The sequence below is a fragment of the Hetaerina americana genome, unplaced genomic scaffold (genome assembly GCF_022747635.1).
Source record: "Hetaerina americana unplaced genomic scaffold, ioHetAmer1.1.p SCAF_14, whole genome shotgun sequence".
Classification (NCBI taxonomy): Eukaryota; Metazoa; Arthropoda; class Insecta; order Odonata; family Calopterygidae; genus Hetaerina; species Hetaerina americana.
Window position 1 is genome coordinate 12,869,686 of NW_027286514.1, and position 19,044 is coordinate 12,888,729.

A 19,044-nucleotide genomic window follows, 5' to 3' on the forward strand; every position below is an offset into this window, starting at 1 on the left:
TTAATATTATATGGTAAAACATCAAATTTTATTTGATGGGGAACATTGAAATTATAATTCAAGAATATCCAAATATAAAATTAAATAGTTACTAATTTGACTGACGTTTTATGTCGATATCTGTTGAATCGGTCGATATGGCAGACTTGAGGAAAATTTGTTGGCGTAGAATTGTGGCTAATACGTAATCATCTCAACGCTCGCATTGTTGATTGATTATCGTATGAATAAGGGGGACTATCTTTTTATTATCATTGCCCTAACTTGTCTTTATCAACGAGTTATGTACTGTTTGGTGTAACGGTCAATTTGAAAGTGCGTGTATTGTATCGTAGAAGCTATAACGAGAATATTTTCGCGACAAAATGGAAATCCTAGTAAATAACCTAAATGGAATTCGAACTGACAGCATTTTCTTATGCTGACACCGTTTCACATTCAACTCATCGCAATTATACTGTTACATCACCGAACAGGAAACTTAGGTGATCTTCTAATACGCAACATAGTTAGGAAACAACTTTTCATTAATTGTTTTGCAGTTGAAAAACTCATAAATAATTATTGTTGTTAATGGAGTTATTATGGGATAAAATTCTTTGGAGAAATCAGGGCGGTAAGCTTCTGGAAGTTCGCACAGAAGAGGCCTTGAAGGGCAAGGAAATTATTATGTTTTACTTTGGTTTTTCCGCACGTAAATATAGCGTTGAATTTCTGTCAATCCTAAAGGATATTTATGAAGTTAGGTCTTCTCCTATACTTTAAATCAATTTTGAATATTTTCTGTAACTTAAGAATTCCATTGGTTTTTTGCATGTGGGAAGGTCGTTACCACACACAACATACCTCTGGAGATAGTATTTATTTCTGCAGAGCGTAATTTGGCCGCCTTTCAAAACCATTTTTTGAATGACCATGGAGATTGGCTTGCTGTCCCTGGTGGGGATGAAATTCATTTGTAAGGAGTGACCTGTATATTTACGTAACGTTCTCTATTTGTGCATACTTCAATCTAACGCAAAACATAATCCTCTTTAATATATAGGTTGTTGGAATATAAGTATGAAGTCACTTCTAATCCAAGATCCATAGTTGTCAGCAAATGTGGCTCAGTGATAACTCTGGACGGACATAATGAATTGCTCAATAAAGGAAAATATGCCCTTTCGTTGTGGATGTCGCCGTTTATGTAACGCATAATTAAGGACTTGGGCTGCACAAATGTGGGTGATAATTATTAGGTATCGAAGTCATTGACGACTGAGTTTTGTCTGTTGACGTTTAGAGTGAAAATTTTCCAGGAAATGTCAACCTAAATATATTAGGCCATGCAGACTACTGTCCTATCCTTTTTATACTCTGAAGTAAAGTTAAGAATAAAGGGATTAATTCTCAGTTAAGAAAAGTTATCCAGACTTAAATCTCTTAGTAAAGGCTCAAACTTTTAATGTTGCGATTGTGAAGGCGTTGAAATTAGACTGCGCAAGTTAAGTTCTTTCAGTGAATTAGAATAATGAGTAAGAATGAACTTTTCAATGTGAATAAGATAATAACTGTAAAAGCTAAGTGGACCTAGGTAGTTGAATAAAGCTTACAGGGTAGGTACCTGATGAGGCATACTGGCAGCCAAATTCCTGTTTTGGAATCAAGTTTCTACCCTAGTTCTGCCTACAATTTCCTCAGGAAGGTCGGTTGTCCAAATATTCAGTGGGGAATGATGTGTCTTGCCAATAGGAATCCCTCGAAAAGAACTTCACACTCGCCAGTGTATAGCAGAAAGCTCGACCACATGGACTCCCACAATGCCTTATACTAGGCCGATCAAAATCATTTTTCTGAAACGTGACAAGTCGTGAAGCAACAAGAGCCTTTTGCTTCATGGTCAGATATATAGATCTATGAGATAGCTTGGTATGATTCCCGTTTCAGGTGTGTTGCTGTCGGTGCTAACAAGTTATTTTTGTATATAATTAGCACAGGTCGAACTTTTTTCTTTGGTTAATTATATTTTAGTTTTCTTTTAAAGCTGCAAAAATAGATCTCAGTATAATCAAGGCAGTTAGTATGGTAGGTGTGGTTGTTGGTACATAGAATTGTGTGCCACTTGACAATTTTTAGGTAAAACTTGGTATTTTTAGGTAAGCCCTTGGTATATTATGTGTATTTGGGAGCCCTTCTGGCTAGTTAATATTGAACCAGAGATGCACTTAAGACAGACCATTATAGAATATCTGGCAAAGGCGAAGAATGTACTACATAAGAGGTCTAAAGATAATATTCATGGGGCTGTCATGATAAAACGAACCTTCATCTGATTAAACAATTTGATAATACTGTCAGACGTATCATTTATGTTCGATCAATATAGAGATTGAGTTGGTGCTCATGTAGGGTAAGTTTTTGTAGAACCACAAAACTATTAATGTTATGGGGAAGTTTTTTTACTTTGAATTAATCCAGAATCTAAATTTTAAATTTGTATCATCTTCCTTTATCTTAAAGATTTTATTAACAAGCAAGAATTCAACAATGTCCATGTGCGTGATGAATCCACTACCGATAGCAAATAAAATGTACCTATCCTAAGAAACTATTGCTTTCTAACTCAAGTTATAAAATGTTTGTATTAAAAATTGTAAGAGGAAATACCAAAATGCACTGGGCTAAAAACAGTAGGGTGGTGTTTATTAAAGTGAAAATTCAAAAAAGAAATCAAGCCTCTCTATAAGATTTGTGGAAGCTGTCAACTCTATCTCATGAAATTTTGCTCAAAAATAAAATTCCAACAAAAAAGTTGGGTGGATATGAATTGCACTGTTTTCCCTGTTGAAGAATAAACCTCTAGAAATAACTACTGGTGCTAAATCAGCCTTTATATTAGCAAGCTAATCTAAGTTGTAAAATTTGCATAATTAGAAGAAAACTTTACACACTCAAAAATATCTCTTTAGCTTGGTAATAAAAATACCGTAATGGGTATTACAAGCGTTTCACCTTGCACCTCTGCAATGAAAATGGAGAAGTAGCATTTCATGGACAGAAGATATTTTTAGCTTGTTGATTAAAGGTTTAAATATGCTGGTGACTCCCACTATTTATCTGATAGTCAGGAATTGTGCAAGTGGTAATGGCCTAATCCTTGAGTAGACCTGTTCAAGTCTTCATCATTATTTTTCAACCTGTTGATGTAGTATTGGACTTGCTTATTATCCTGATTCCGCAAATAAAATCCAACTTCCTTTATACCAACTGTTGATTCCAAATCTTGAAAGTTCATGGATTGGTAAACATCAACGCTCCATTCCATTTTCAGGATAAAATACTGCTCATGGGCTTATGGTTATTCAATAACTCCCCCATGGCATCAGATAAAAAAATAGGAGTACCTATTTTCAAGAAAAATCTGCAAAACTTTTTTTTAACTCTTCATGAAAAAATATTGTAGCTCCTCATGAATTTCTACTCGACTATGTGTCAAACCTATTTCTATGTTGAAATTACTTGCATATGTAAATATATTGTGTGAGTTAATCTATATTTGAAGAAATTGACATAAATTTGATGAGTTCCCTATTAATATGCACCAAATCTCCAGATAAATAAACGCAACATTTATTAACCTCTTCTGTTGCCTTTCAATCTCTGCATTCCCTCAAAGCTCTTTGGATTCACATATGTCATTGTCTACTTCTTGTAGTTAATCCTTAGCCTTGCTCTGTAATACTTTCCCTCCATAACTCCTTAATTTACAACTCTTCAGTAAGCTATTGTGCTGAATTAATTCCCAGAGACTTCCCTCTATGATGAATAACAGGCACTTAGCAAGGAAATAATGTTTCCAGTATTGTAATAAATATTGTGCGCAGCAGTTCTAATGTATACATGCCATTTTCAAGGTGATGTTGGAGTACAACTCTCAGCAATATTATTTTGCATCAACAAATTTTGGGAGAAAGAGTTGTATAAACAATAGAATTGGGAATTGGAAAGCTAGGAAATTTGCAAACCTGGTAAAAGTAAAATGGAGTGAGGTGGACAGGGCCAAGAATCATCTGGTGGAACACAGGGAGGGAATAGAGAACATGAACTGTGTATAACATATAATATCAACAGCAAATCAAGTTGAAACTAAATATCATATCATTCCAAATAGTAATGTGGATGAGTTCGATTTCCATAAAATTTCAAATTGTTTTCATGTGAAGATGACTATATATATATAATATATATCTTTCATTCATCATATATGAAATTTAACTAATTTCAGCCCAAGTTACATACAGGGTGTGTAAATAAAGTTTCAAGACTTGTCTCAGAACAAAATTTATTGAACACTTTAATACATCAGATTAAAATTCTTCAAAATGGGTCCTTTGAGAATCCACGCACCACTGCCAATGAGATTTCCACTTACAGATCTCTCTTTATCCAGGAAAAAAAAAGAAGTTACTGGGGGTGATGTCGGGGCTATAGGGTGGCTGTGGCAGCGTTGCCACATTGAACTGGGTAAAAACTTCAGAGATGGCAAAGCAGGTGTGAACGGTCCCAATGTCATGGTGGAGCACCCAGTCATTCTTCTTCTCCGGGTGGATGCAATCTCTCAAATGGCGGACCACAGACCATTGACAGTTTATCCAGCAGGCACAAACTCTTTGTGGGTCATGTTGGTTTCCAGGGATATTTAATGGAGTTTGGTTGAATAAGGTACTGGTGATGCTAATCACCTGATGATGTTGATCGTCGAAACCATGGTCAAAAGCTATTAAATTTCATTGTGGAATAACAAAGTTTACCTTTTTCAACCAAAAAAATCTTTGTGGATCATTCCTTACACTTCAAAGAAAGCAATGAGAATGCTTTTCGCATGAGACTTGCTCATGCAAGCTTTCTTCAGCTTTGGCGATGCAGAGGTGTACCACTCCAAGCTTTGCCTTTTCCAAACTGGATCGTATTCAAAGACCCAGGTCACATCACCAGTGACCACTTTATCCAAAAAATTGGGTTTCGTGTGCAAATGTTTGAGCATTTCCTACGAAACATCCAGGTGCCACTCCTTTCGTTCATCTGAGAGCACTTTGGGGACAAGTTTTGCGCACTTATGTCATCATTAAATCTTCTCTCACTAGCTGAAACATAGTTTGGGGATTCAAACCCACTTCATCTGCAATTGCTCTGATGCTGAGACGTCGGTCACTGTTTAAAAATTGATGCATGTGGCCAGATTTTTGTCATTTCTGCTTGTTGAAGGTCTTCCAGTGTTTATCATCCTTCACCTCTATGCAGCCATATTTGAATCTCTTGTGCTACATGACTTGGTATCTTCTTTCTAGGCCTCTTGAATCATTTCGAATGTTTCCGCACTGGTCTTACTCAGTTTGACACAAAATTTGATCAAACACCGCTGCCCCTGAAGGCCCTGCATTTTGGACGCTTAGATTTCTGAACGGTATTTTGAAACTGACAATCATGATGTCCTCACTCCAGCATCTCACCGCCGACTCCCAATTCTTTGGTTGCTTAGTTGACACCTCCCACCACCTTGCCCATGTGGTGGGACCAGTCTCTGAGCACTCCACTACTCAGGAAAAAAGTCAGTCTTGAAACTTTATTTTACGCACCCTGTAGCTCCTCTTGAATTGACTCTATTAAATACTTCCTTCTTCGATAGTATCTTTCCATTTAACTTTCATCATTCAGTAGCACTACATTTCCATCACCTCCAAACTTCTTTCTCTGATCTTTAAATTCTCCATGTCAGACATCTGAGAGCACACTACATCAATAAGTTTTACTGTTATTTCTGTGCAAGGACTATTTACTAGTAGTACATTAGTAGTTATTCCATTTCATATAAAACCTTCTTTTCCACTCCTATCTCTATCCATTATATATCTCCTTGGTATATTTCTATTGCTTCTTCCTAGTTACATTACTACGCTGGCTTATATTGCTGAGCTAGCATATTACTTCCCTTTATGGAGTGATGACAAAAGAGAACCTTGCAGCAGTCCAAGATACAGAGTACCCTCCCACTGGGTCCACGTTCGTAGGTTTGCCGACGTTTCGATGGCCGAGTCGTCCATCGTCTTCAGGGCATGTCGTTACTCAGGTATTTGGCCGCCTTATATAGTTTGGTCGGGAGTTCAGGTCACATCTGATTGGTCGGACGCTTTCCGCCTCTTGTTTTCCTTGATGTTCCTCAAAATGGGTTTCCACGCGTTACTGAGGGAGTATCCGCTGTCTCGGTTAATGGATTTGTTTTCGAGCCGGATCGCTATTGCTTCCTTAGTCAATCTTTCCCAAAATTTCTCTTCTCGGCAAAGGACCCTTGTCCCCTCCCACCGAATGCTATGGTCGGAGATGATGCTGTGCTCTGCAATGGCCGACTTCTCAGGTTGGCACAGTCTGAGATGTCTCCGGTGTTCTTTTAACCTTGTAGCAATGGTCCTTCCGGTCTCTCCCACGTAGACTTGGCTGCACTCGCAGGGTATTCGGTATACTCCAGGGGTCTTGAGGCCACAGGGGTCCTTTGCCGAGAAGAGAAATTTTGGGAAAGATTGACTAAGGAAGCAATAGCGATCCGGCTCGAAAACAAATCCATTAACCGAGACAGCGGATACTCCCTCAGTAATGCGTGGAAACCCATTTTGAGGAACATCAAGGAAAACAAGAGGCGGAAAGCGTCCGACCAATCAGATGTGACCTGAACTCCCGACCAAACTATATAAGGCGGCCAAATACCTGAGTAACGACATGCCCTGAAGACGATGGACGACTCGGCCATCGAAACGTCGGCAAACCTACGAACGTGGACCCGGTGGGAGACCCGAATAATCTTGGAAAACATTATTCGCCGGGAAAGTACCAGATCATTCTACAGAGTACCCACTTAGGTCCATTCAATGGAAACGAGTAGCAGGAAAGGAAGACAAATGAAGAAAGATGACGTTTCAACATCTGAACTGAAAACAACAACTTAAGCTAAGTTTATGCTAGGCTTTGGGCAGTGAATAGAAGTCCACAGCTCACCGATTCATGTCCATGGAGGGGCATTCATTTTTTTACAAAATAATGATAGTAGCAAGCGCTTTCTTTTTAAACATAGAGAAAATATCAATTTGCAAACTTCACAGGTAAATTTAATATGGTAACACACAAAATGCCACGAGGTTTTACTGGCTGAATATGGAAGTGAAATTAATTTATTTTTAAGTTAATTTCTTTTTAAGCTGGATATTTCAAAGTTAAATTCATTCAAGTCCTTAGAATTCCAAAATTAATACGTTCTAATGCACATAGAAGGTAGATGATTTTCCTCACTTGTTTAGAGATAGTTCATAAAAGCTCTGAAATGAAGACTTCAGATTTGATTTTTCAATCTATGGATAGTTATTATACATTTAATAGGAATGAAGTATGTATGGCTGAAATGCTACTGATTTTATTAAGTTTTTAAGTACAGTATAAAAAAGTACTTTTGAACATGTTCAACAAGCTGTTACATCACAGACAATACAATTATAATTACAGTCCTCTCCACAATTCTATTTCAACAAGTGATTCTCAATGTGCTAGAAAGCTTTCAATAATATCATGATGGGCATCCTTAATATGATAATTTCAGTTATAAGAATCATTTTTCAAAATTAAATACTTCAATACACAATCCTTTATAAATAGCTGAATTCCACATATTAAACAATACTGCTGTTTTCTCAAAGTAAGTAATACAAGACTAACATGTACCCCAGTGCAAAATATGAAATTTTAAAGAATATAATTTATCAATTATCAGCTTTGTGTATGCATAACATTAAAGCTAACATGAAAGTATATTTAAACATTAAAATATGTAAAACACTTTTTCATTTTACTGTGGAAATAAGAAGCTGCCAAGCACTGAAAACTGGATTGGCTTCATTTAATGCAAAGAATATAAGTGTAAATTGACATCATTTATGTGTTTAACTAACATTTAGGAACTGCCAATATGAAGGAGGTGAAAAAAGAGCTACCAATATTTCTCCAAATATGACACCATTTTCTAAAAAGAAAAGAAAAAGCAATATTATAATAAAACATTATAAATTTTTGGTCAAATTTTAAAATTAACACACTTATAAATGTACTATTTTTCAGAGGAAAACCTTGGGAATTCAATTTCATTACCATCCCAATCATGGCAAAAGACAAGGTTATACATTTCCCTTCACCTATTTCCATTTTATTTTCTGATTTGTTCTGAAAACTGCAAAGACAAGCCCACATGCTGCATTTATGAAATCCAAAACAAACAAATGGAAATGGAGTGCCGGCAAAGCAATTGAAAGTGATCAAATTATTTAATTAATTGGCCTAAGTGATTAACTCATCCCAGTGGGTATGCTTTTTAAGAAGGGCTATCATTAATTAAGGCATCCTCTAGTCGCAGAACAACTGGTGTATGGAATGAATGGCTGTTGAATGAAACAAGGAAAGACAAATGGATGACTTATGTGCATAGGGGATGAAGGGAAAATGCTATGTTGCTGGCATAGTGGCTTGCCTCAAAGGTTATGCCACTATTAACACATCCAACTAACAGAAGGACATGACAAGGGACATGGGAGAAGTTAAATGATGAACTTGACTGTCAGTAACAGCCAAACACTACATTTTGTTTCCATTAGTTTTCCAAGGAGGAACTTTTTGGGAGCCATCCACATCAGCTTCTGAATCAGCTAGCTCAATAGGAGATGCATACGGAAGCTTCGACTTCAAGGGAACTTAGAGATGCAATTTACTTCCATCTCACTTGTTGAAACTTAGAAACTCGTTTCAGACGACACATCCCACTTCATAGACCAAAGGGGAATCAACTCAGGATGTATTAGGTGGTTTCCTGGTACCAGAATCCACAGCATCAACATATGAGACCGATTTATTCAGCTGAGCTGGTGAAAATCCTCCATTGTTTATTTTGAAAGCACTTATTTTAGATTTTAAAAGTCCAATATCGGCCACCATTTGGGAAAGGCAACAGAGAAAACACTTTCAATAATAGACCTGAGCACTTAAGACGATGTGAACAAGCAAAAATATCACAGAAAATTATGTTAACCTGTGATTTTCACTGCATGTTACATGAGCCACATCTAGGATGGACCATTCCTTGTGCTACTATTTTGTCACCTTGAGAACATGAAGGATGAGTTCTGAAGTAAACAGAGGTCTTCAATGGAAGTGACCCTGGTGAAAGAATAATACCTAAGGAAATGTGAATGAGTGGGTTGGTAATAGAACAGATACCTCTGAAAAAGTGGCAGCATCTTTTCGTGAGCAAGTACAGAATGATAATGGTGAATTGCCATGTGTCTGGAAAAAGGATCGTTTATCTTACTTCCATGCCAATGTGTGGTCGTACCTAAGACAATCTCTTTGTTAAAAAAATGATGAATAAAAGACACTAAAGAGAACTAGAAAAAGGGTAGACATATTGCAGAATATACATATGATTTTTAGGTCCAAGTCACAAAACTAGGGAAGATAAAACAGAAATATTTGGCACAAGAAAAATTATTTTCCCCGGAATAATAAATGAGGCTATAGACATAAGAAAATACCTTGACAACTCCATAAAGAGTCAACCTTTTCATTCAGAATCAAGCAACTAACCAGACTCTAATGACTTCTGCCAATGGCAGTCTTTAACTCATTATTATATGGTTCTATTTAACTACAGCAACAAAACAACATGTTACCTTGATTTCCTGCGTCATTACTACTATGGCAAACTATCGAGTTTATTTGTTTTCCAATATACAAACTGCAAAAATATCTCGATAGAGATATCCAACCTTACATTGGAAATAGACTCTCCCATTTTAAAAATATGCCACATTTTGCTGGACTAATCAAGGCTTTGAATTAACAAAAGAAGGACATCAACAAATTGATGGGAGTAAATAATTAAGCAAATTAACAATAATCAAAGATCAAACCAAAATCAGTCAAATTATTTTTTTAATGCACCATTATTTCGTGAGATAAAACCATGAACAATTAGATAGATCTGCAATGGTATTCCATTATCTTCAGCAATCACAAATCTTAATATGGAACAATTTCAACCAGAAGCACTAAAAACATTTACCCTGAAGACATCTCCAAGGCTCAGATAAGTGGAAATGCTGTTCTTCTAAAAAAATAAGGACAGAACATAATAAATGGTGTTGGCATATTGCATTACTAAGGTCTATTAAATAAAATTTTCTGCTTCAAGGTGAAATGAAGGAATATTCTTAAAATTATCTCACGTTGCAGGTAATTCTTAAATATGACATTATCATTTTCAGAAATACTTTCCTACCAGAGACATGGATTAGGCATTTCAGGCAAATCAGGCACTAGTTGACCATAGGGTGTCTATAGTAACCACATTCAACTGAGCTGATGAAATGCTAAATACCCACACATAAGGATACTAACAGTTTACCATGGGTGAATCCCAATTAAAAAAGGGATACCAAGGATTTTAAAGAATTATAGATTTTACAACAGAAACAGATGTATACCACAGATTAAGTTGTTCATAACTGTCTAAAATTGATATCATTTAAGCATGCTAAATGAACTTTAAATGCAACAATATAGAAATATTATAAATTTCTCCTTTGAGATACGATATATGCTGAAGAAAATGAAAAATGCAATCTTTTTCTGTATAATGGTTTCATGTTAATAACTCAGATGTTTCATTTTGTAGGGGAAAATATTATGCTGTTTCATGGAAATTTCTTTGAGTTTAAATGAGAAGTAGTTTTAATGGGAGGCACCTAACAGCTAAAGCCATTTGCACCATTAGGGATGGGCTGGAAAGGAAGAAAGGTGGTGAGAAACCTGGCATACTGCGTACTAACTTAGTTACCCTCCCGAATATGTACCCGCCAGTATATACCCTTAAGTACCCTCCAGAATATACCTCAGGTAGGGATCAGGATACCACTGAAAGCTATCTGTCTGTATGTGAACATGCCTCTGGGTGGGAAGCCAGTAGGTTAGCCTCTGCACCATCCCCATCCCCAGAGTTTAAATGAAAAATAGTTTTCAGATGTCTTTTATTTTCAAATTGGGGAAGCACCACTATCACACAGTGGGAAACTATTGAAAGGATCACTCCAAATGGATATATTTTCCCCCCAAATCTGAGCAAATCATTACTCTTTATACAAATTTCAAATATAAAATATTATGCTACTCAACTTAATCGTATTCTCCCCTTTACTCCCACAAAACATATCATACACGGCTACAGACATAATTTGGAAAATGATAAAATGTGTACAGGGGACTTAGAATGTGTATTTCTATTGAAATCCTTTCAAATTCTACATAAATCTTTCTTCTGAAAACAACTTTTTCCTTACTATTAAATATGGAGGAGGTAGAATGCATGAGGTGGAATGACAAATAAATTTGCGGAGTCATTAGAGCGGAACTTTGGGCCCATGTACAAAAGAAGGTAAAAATTTGATTTTTCTACAACAGTTAACAGCCAGCATAACACACAAGTAGTTTCAATTACTATCACTCCGATGGGAGGGGGGGTATGATGCAATATACCAGATGTCATAAAATATGCAGGACTGCTAAAAAATTATTGCATTCAGCTTTAAAGTCTATTTAAAATCAAATCCAGAAAAATACTTACGGAAGGATCCACATTAGGCCCACATCTTTCCACTGGATTGCCTTCCTTATCAATTATAAACTTGGTAAAATTCCATTTTATTGCACTGAAAATAAATTGTTACCAGTTTAAATCACAATAATTTTCAATTTGAAATGAAAATGAAACCGCCTCCTAAATATAATAACGTCAAATGCTCATGACTTAGTCCAAGACCAGTAATTATCATTATAGCCAAAGAGCTCAAAATTTCAAAGATTTAAGACACCAAAGACATACATGCATAGAAAATCTCTTCTAATTTAATTAAAAAACAATATTTCTTCAATATAATAACTAATATTTCCAATTATGTTAATGTTTATCCTTGGACTTTTCTAGAATTGTTAACATTTAAAAACGAATCATGAATGGCATGCAGGGGTACATTTACGTCCCAGAAGAATTAATTATCTGCCAGAGCATTGTATTCTTAAGATTGACAGCAACAATCGACTCACAACCAACTCTTAACATAAAACTTACTTCAATAAAAGACCTCCTTGCTTTTCTTTTAAGAACTTCCATAAAGGGTGTGCATTATCTCCATTTACATTCACTTTTTCAAACAAATCAAAAGTGACATTACGCTCTGCTACAAAGCACACGATTTCTTCGGGATTACCAGGTTCCTATAACATTAAATCCAATTAAACTATAGGCAAGGTTTAACTGACTTGTAAAATTTTGTCTATTTTATTTTCTCTTTGTATTTTTAGTAGCCAAAAGCCAAATATTAAATAACTATAATTTTTCTTCACATACATGCATTAAATAACCAGTTTTCCATCTGAGGATATGTATGTTTTATGCGAAAGGAGCGTGCTCATATGTTAATAATTCATACGCTACACATTTAAATATCACAAAACTAGAGTATGGGAGGCATTTCTTTCAGTGAGACACCCTTGAATTTCTATTACTAAATAAATCATGAAGGATAGACCAAGTATTGATTACAAAGACACACTGAATCTTCGACTGAATGCTTAATTCATTGGGCTATCATGTTCTTATGTGTGTGGCAAAAAATATTCATGCTATTTCTTAAATGATCAACAACATTTTTATGAAGTACTCATCACCAATAGTTACTTTTACCAGCAGCAATCTATCATTACGGTACACTTTGATGGAATATCAGATATACCTTTATTTCAAATTAGCTCCAATGTTGGTCGAAAGTACATACCTGTCCAGCAAATTGATTGCAGGGGAATCCAAGAATGCGAAGTCCCTTACTTTCACCATACTTCTCATATAATTCCTGCAGCTCCTTGTAATTTGTGGCTGTTAAACCACATTGCGATGCCACATTGACAATGATTGCCACATGTCCTCTGTAAAAATAGTATTACACTTTAAAATCCATTGCTTTTCAAATAATTAAACTCTACAAAAAAGTGAAAAAAGTAAGATGAACTTATTCTTAAAACCAAATATTGAGGAATGCCAAATTAATTATCATGTTTGGGTGCAGTGTTTTCATCACCCTGCCCCCTCTTCGGACATTACCCTTAATACACAGACCAGCTTCTGGAATTTATTAATGGACTTGTCTGAGATGCAAGCAAGCTGCATGAATAACAATGTACAAATGACACCAACAAATACCTACAAGCAAATCCAGCATGAGGATAACCCATGTGCCAGGTTAGTCCTTGCCAGATTATTCCTGGTTTGTGTAACAGGTTAAATCCAGTTACACAGCTGCTTGATGTCTTACAAGAGGGTAAGAATATCTCCTCCACTGAACAAATACAGAATATATTATGGCACTCATGTTACTAGTTGATTTAAAACCTCTGTGTGCCAATTGAACCCCTCTTCCATTATCCACTAAGTCTCAATTCACGAATTCGCTATGTCCACTATATAGGCATAACCTGCCCTTCTTATTTGCTCATTGTTACTGTCTTCCAATTAATGTACACCATCAAAGTCCAGCGACCCTTCTGGAAATTAATATTAAGTGCTGAATCTTACTGAGCATGCTGAGAAATAATATTTAGGTACCCTGCCACAATAATAATATTTTATTCATCCAAAAGACACAGTGCATATTAATAATTACTATAATAATACTGGTAAGTGTAGAGGACATGCCAAGCATAAAGTTTACACAAATAGAGAATATTATAAAATTGGCCTCAAGTAATCTTTGACACTATGCACTAATCACTGAGGTATTCTTTCACCTTTTTCTTAAAGACTGGAATACACTCTTATTTTTTAATAATTACTGGAAGGTTATTATACAATTTTACAAACAGACTTCGGACCATTTAAAGTCAAGGATGAATTGGTTCACTTTATATGTAAGTAGTTACATTGTCTGGCATTATACGAGTGGATACTAATGTTCATTTCAAAATCAGCACTGTTGTTTCTACAATAATAAAGATTGATAAATATACAAAGAGCAGATAACAATTTTAATTTTTTGAAGAGGTCGACAGTGGGCATTGTAATTTCATACCTTCCACAAGGCTCAGTTGATTGACTACTTTTAACCCTGGACTTGGCTCTTCCTTTTCTATAGAAATCACTTTCCATGGAAATGTTGCACTGTCTAAGCTTGTACTAGGATTCCATATGGATAACTACCATTCAATTCATTCAGTTTAACTAAAAAATGTAGTCTGCCCACTGCACTTCCTGATGCTGCATCCAATGTTAACTCTAGATCCATTGAATAACCTCAAACAATTGCTCAACTCACACCATCATTTTATTTCATTAGTTGGTTTTGGTGATATTTCATTCATCTTTTACTGTGTCACTGCAATGCTGTAAATGTCATTTTCATGTAAAATGCAAAAGTCTTTCCAATACACACTGCATTTCAGATAGTATTAAAATTCAAAGGACTATAGGAAATGCTCTGGCAGTTACATACAGACTTATCCACTAAAGTGCACTAAGTGCATTAATCTCACAGTGAAAATATAATTTTCCTAGACCAGGACCCTGATCAAAGAGAACGATTGTTACCTTACTAAATTCCAGCTTATTTAAAGGCTTAACTCCAATACTACCTCAAAAAGATGATTTTAATTCATATATGCACCACATTGGAGATTGCCACAATTCCTAAATAGAAATTTGCCACTATCTTCTAGAACCAAAATTTTAAATTAAATTTTAAAGCATATCATCATTCCCTAAATGCCTAATAATAATGTTTTCATGAAATTCCAACAAGATGACATTTTGAAAATTTCAAGATTCGTTGCAAAAGGTCTGGTCAAGTTTATGTATCACATAAAAAATTACCTTAGAAATTTTTTTTTACTTTGTAATTTAATTGTATATAATTATGTAGTGTCCCATATCATACAAAAGATCACACCATCAATTTTAAAATGAGACCTTAAGGATCATTCTAATTTCAAGATGATCCATATTAGAAGCAATACAAATATAATTTACTCATCATTTTTGACAGCTCTGACTCAGAAATGGCACATGAAAAAATAGCAATGACGTTCTCTAAAGAACGTCATTGCCACTTGCTCTCTATCATCAGATTTCTGAGATTCAAGAAGGTTGACTATTGAGATGCTGTGGAGTACACATATTTGGCAGATAAAAACTAGTTATTTGAATTTGGGGTAGATAATTTTTAGTCTACTGAATGTGATTCTTTATGTCATTTTTTTGTTTTATCTAAAATATTAGAAAAAATACTATGAAAAATAAATGTTAGTGATATATTAATTAGTGTATAAAGTTACACCAACAAATAATAGTATACTTTTAAAAAACATCATGTCATTGAGTTCATTCTATCGAGCATTTTGATATTTTACAACATAAAAACAAATTTCATTTAATTTCCAATATCATGTAACCATCTGAGCAGAAACCGAAATTGACCTCTCCTTCTCTTCTCGTCTCCACCAGAATGCTGTAGCCTCAAGAAAGTAGTGTAATGTAAGTTATGTAATTAAAAGTGTTGTGCAAAAAGTAAATACCTCCCCTAAGTATGTCATTTACCTCTGAGAAAATATTGATTCCACCATTGCACAAGTAGGGTTTGCATTTGCAGAAGAATTAGCCAAGATATACCACATCATTTAAGAGACAAAGGTAATCAATGAAAATTAATTTTTGAAATTGGGAAATTATAGTTTCATACTGGCACTGACTTGAATGCACACCATGTCCTCAGCTTAATATAATCTTAAGGATAGTATACTAAATTTGAATTATTCTCCAAACAGGACTAAAACATTGCAGAGAACGCCTAAAAACTAGGAGGCTCGTTTACTTGATGGTAGCAACTCAATGTTTGCATGAATGGCTCTGGTTTTGTATTTTACCACAGGTAAAACACCTATTTCATTAAGGTAATATGAGCTTTCACGTGATTGTATGATTCCATATTAGTAAGCTTCATTGTTTATAAAGAGCTGGGCTGAAGAATAATATTTTAATCGGGCTTCCAACGATCTATATGGACTTACATATGACAACCAAAACCACAGTGATCAAACGGAAGGTTAGTTTGATAGGCGAGGGTAGATCTCTCACTGTACTACGCCCTAGCATTACCACAGAGGTTACTACAGTGACATCAAAAAACGCCCTAAAATATTTCAACCCAAACCACTCGCGAGTTGAGCAACGCAATAAAATATAATTGGTAAAAGGGTTTTCCCAGAGATCGTCTAGATTAGGGACGCCTGATAACTCATAACTAATGAAAATGATAGCTACGGAAAGAAAACTTTGAAATTTAATACCTATATCATCGTCGTAGTTCATCCCTCTGGTCCCAATAATTGGACTGACATTCGCCTAATTTTCAGAGTGCATAATTCTACTCCTCTAATAAAATCATTCCGCAGGAAGTATCGATCAAAACATCGGCATGACAATAGGGACACCACGAAATATATCTCATAACATTATTCCAAAAACATTTGCTTTGTCACCTGTATTTCTCCAAGGAGACCTCGTTGCCTTTAATGTCCTTAACCGTGAAGTCATATATGGTTTTCGCATTTTTCCAATCTTCGTTTGAAGCCTGAATGAGAAAAATTGAAATTGTATTTCATCATCAAAACATAACGGCAATGGACACTATTCTTCTGAATAAACAAACCATTGTGCCGACTTTAGACGCTGATATTAGTCCAAGAGCTGCTAAGGTGGTACCAAAAAGTCGCCTTCCTAAAATTAACATATTTAAAATTCAATGTAATTGCTGAATAGGCAACCTATATTCACTTCAAGTGACGATCGAAATCGATCCAATCTGAGTGGCAAAGATAACGCACTCTAATATGAGCACGCTTTCTTAGCCTCTTTTCGTTTAATTTAAATAAAAACTTGGATAAGCACAATATCACAGCAGAAACATAAGCCGGGCAGGAAATATAATGACGCAAAAGTATGATATTATTCGGTCTTTCCAAGTTACGCCCCAAATGTTCACGGGTGGCCTGTGATAAGGCGTCATTGTCAAAATAACATAACTATATGGCACACTCGCAGGGAAAATTAGATCTTCGACCGAAAATATTCTATGATCTCAAAGTCACGCTACATTACAATCATCACCTAAATGAGCATTCAACTTTCAACCGCCGGAATCGGGGACGAACGCAGTTTTCAGTTACATCCCTCGCCGGAAGTCATGACATCGAACGGTAGACATTTGGGGAGCGGGAATTCACTTGTTCGTTTTAATCTCAAGTGGGACAATCACAGCATTATTAGTCAAATCCTTATTTTTTATGAGGTTAAATTACAGTTATTGTATTGGGAAAATTTATCACATTTTAAATTTCTTTCCTCCTTATCATGCGATATTTAATTATTTGTGTCTCCACTAAACAATCGGTTTGCCAACCCCGTAAACGATGGCCAACATGCATCGGGATAGTGAAAAATCCTTCGATTTGCTGCTATTCGTATAGGTATCTGCTTTTTAAACGAAGTTTTCAAAAGTTTGGAGTTACTGGTAAGCAATTTTTAGGATATAGACACACGTCAACCACACCGTTTGCTTCATTGTATCCACTTTCTGTTGACCTGAGAATGTACATGGAAATTATCTATATCCTGCCCAAAATTCAGCAAAAATGGAAATTTCCTAAGGAAATTTCTAAGGGTCGCCTCTTTTGTATCTCAACTGTGGCCGAGGCCCAATGTGTGTGTCTGATTGAGTAGTATTACAGTTGTACCCTGTCGCCAATGGCCCATTTTTACTTGAAAGTACAACAATTTATGATGGATCCATTATACGGAATCTTCCTCGTTAAGAAATAATATATTATTCAAAAATCAATAGTAAAAATTGCTAAATGGAAAAAATACAAGAATTTTCATTTAATTCTGGGCACCTGAGAAAAACTCAAATACTTTTTTTTCTATTGTATTGTGTTGAATTAAATTTCTTAGCTCATTTACCTGATTAAGTAATCATTATCGATTTCATTTTCGTCAATTCGGGGGAAATTGGGGTGTCATGATATCAATGCGAGCCGAAAGCGGGGTTTTAACGAGAATATCATCACCTTCTTTGAAGATAATATGTATAATAATTCAAAAGATGCTACCCATATTTCTGACACCTGCCGAAAATAATGATTATCGCATATATTTATTTCGTTAATTATATAAACTTTGCACTAAAATACATGATAAAATGAAGCCGGTCGTCGTGTTTGCAGAAGACGTGTCGAGGGTAACACAGATGTTGACGTCGGACAACTGGGCTAAAAATATAAGGCTATATCGGCGATGTTCAACAGGGTGGAACACGTGACCCATATTCTCCAATAGGTGTAGTTATCTCCCAAGAGTTTATCCCTGAAATAGGAAAAGTTTATTGTAGCAATTCTACAAAATTAATTGTTTGTATTGCAACTTAATTTCATATTGAATGTTCCACTTTTGGTTTCATCATATTAATACAATAATATTTCAGCATGGCATCACAAAAAAAGGTATGTTCCAACATGCCCAACATAGTATTATCAAGTATTACGATTGTGTCGCTGAATAAGTAATTAGCATAAAGATATCACCACTATGGCCATTTGATTCCCCATTATTGTTTTGAACGTGCATTTATGATAATCACCTTTTACCTTTGGCTCATTCCTATTGTAATTGAAAAAACTCAATATTTTAGTTGTCATTTTCATGAAAACAACTGTGTAGCGCACGTAGCCACTATTTGGCCATTTAGGGCCGGATTTTTTAATCGGCTGACCGCAAGCCTGTCAGCGTGGATGCACCGACCAATTCAATGAAATAAATCAAACATTCTGTAATTATTTAAATAAATATTCATATCGTTTTGTTAAAGTTACACAAATTGT

At 35.4% G+C, this 19,044-nt stretch overlaps 1 protein-coding gene across 3 annotated transcripts; it reads right to left on the reverse strand.

The window, feature by feature from the left end:
• Positions 1–7,425: 7,425 nt before the first annotated feature.
• Gtpx (Glutathione peroxidase homolog with thioredoxin peroxidase activity) lies at positions 7,426–17,383 on the reverse strand. Of its 3 annotated transcripts, none has more exons than XM_071583633.1 (7): positions 17,276–17,383; positions 16,818–16,885; positions 16,648–16,739; positions 12,900–13,047; positions 12,194–12,339; positions 11,690–11,774; positions 7,426–8,044 (listed from the first exon to the last, which is right to left on the reverse strand). In XM_071583633.1, the coding sequence occupies exons 2-7, from the start codon at positions 16,818–16,820 to the stop codon at positions 8,012–8,014; spliced, it is 507 nt and encodes a 168-aa protein (XP_071439734.1). In that variant the 5' UTR covers positions 16,821–16,885; positions 17,276–17,383; the 3' UTR covers positions 7,426–8,011. The 3 variants fall into 3 exon arrangements, with proteins under 3 accessions (XP_071439734.1, XP_071439735.1, XP_071439733.1); XM_071583634.1 differs by lacking the exon at positions 17,276–17,383 and adding an exon at positions 16,993–17,011; XM_071583632.1 differs by lacking the exon at positions 17,276–17,383 and having other exon boundaries at positions 16,818–16,974.
• Between the last annotated feature and the right edge of the window lie 1,661 nt (positions 17,384–19,044).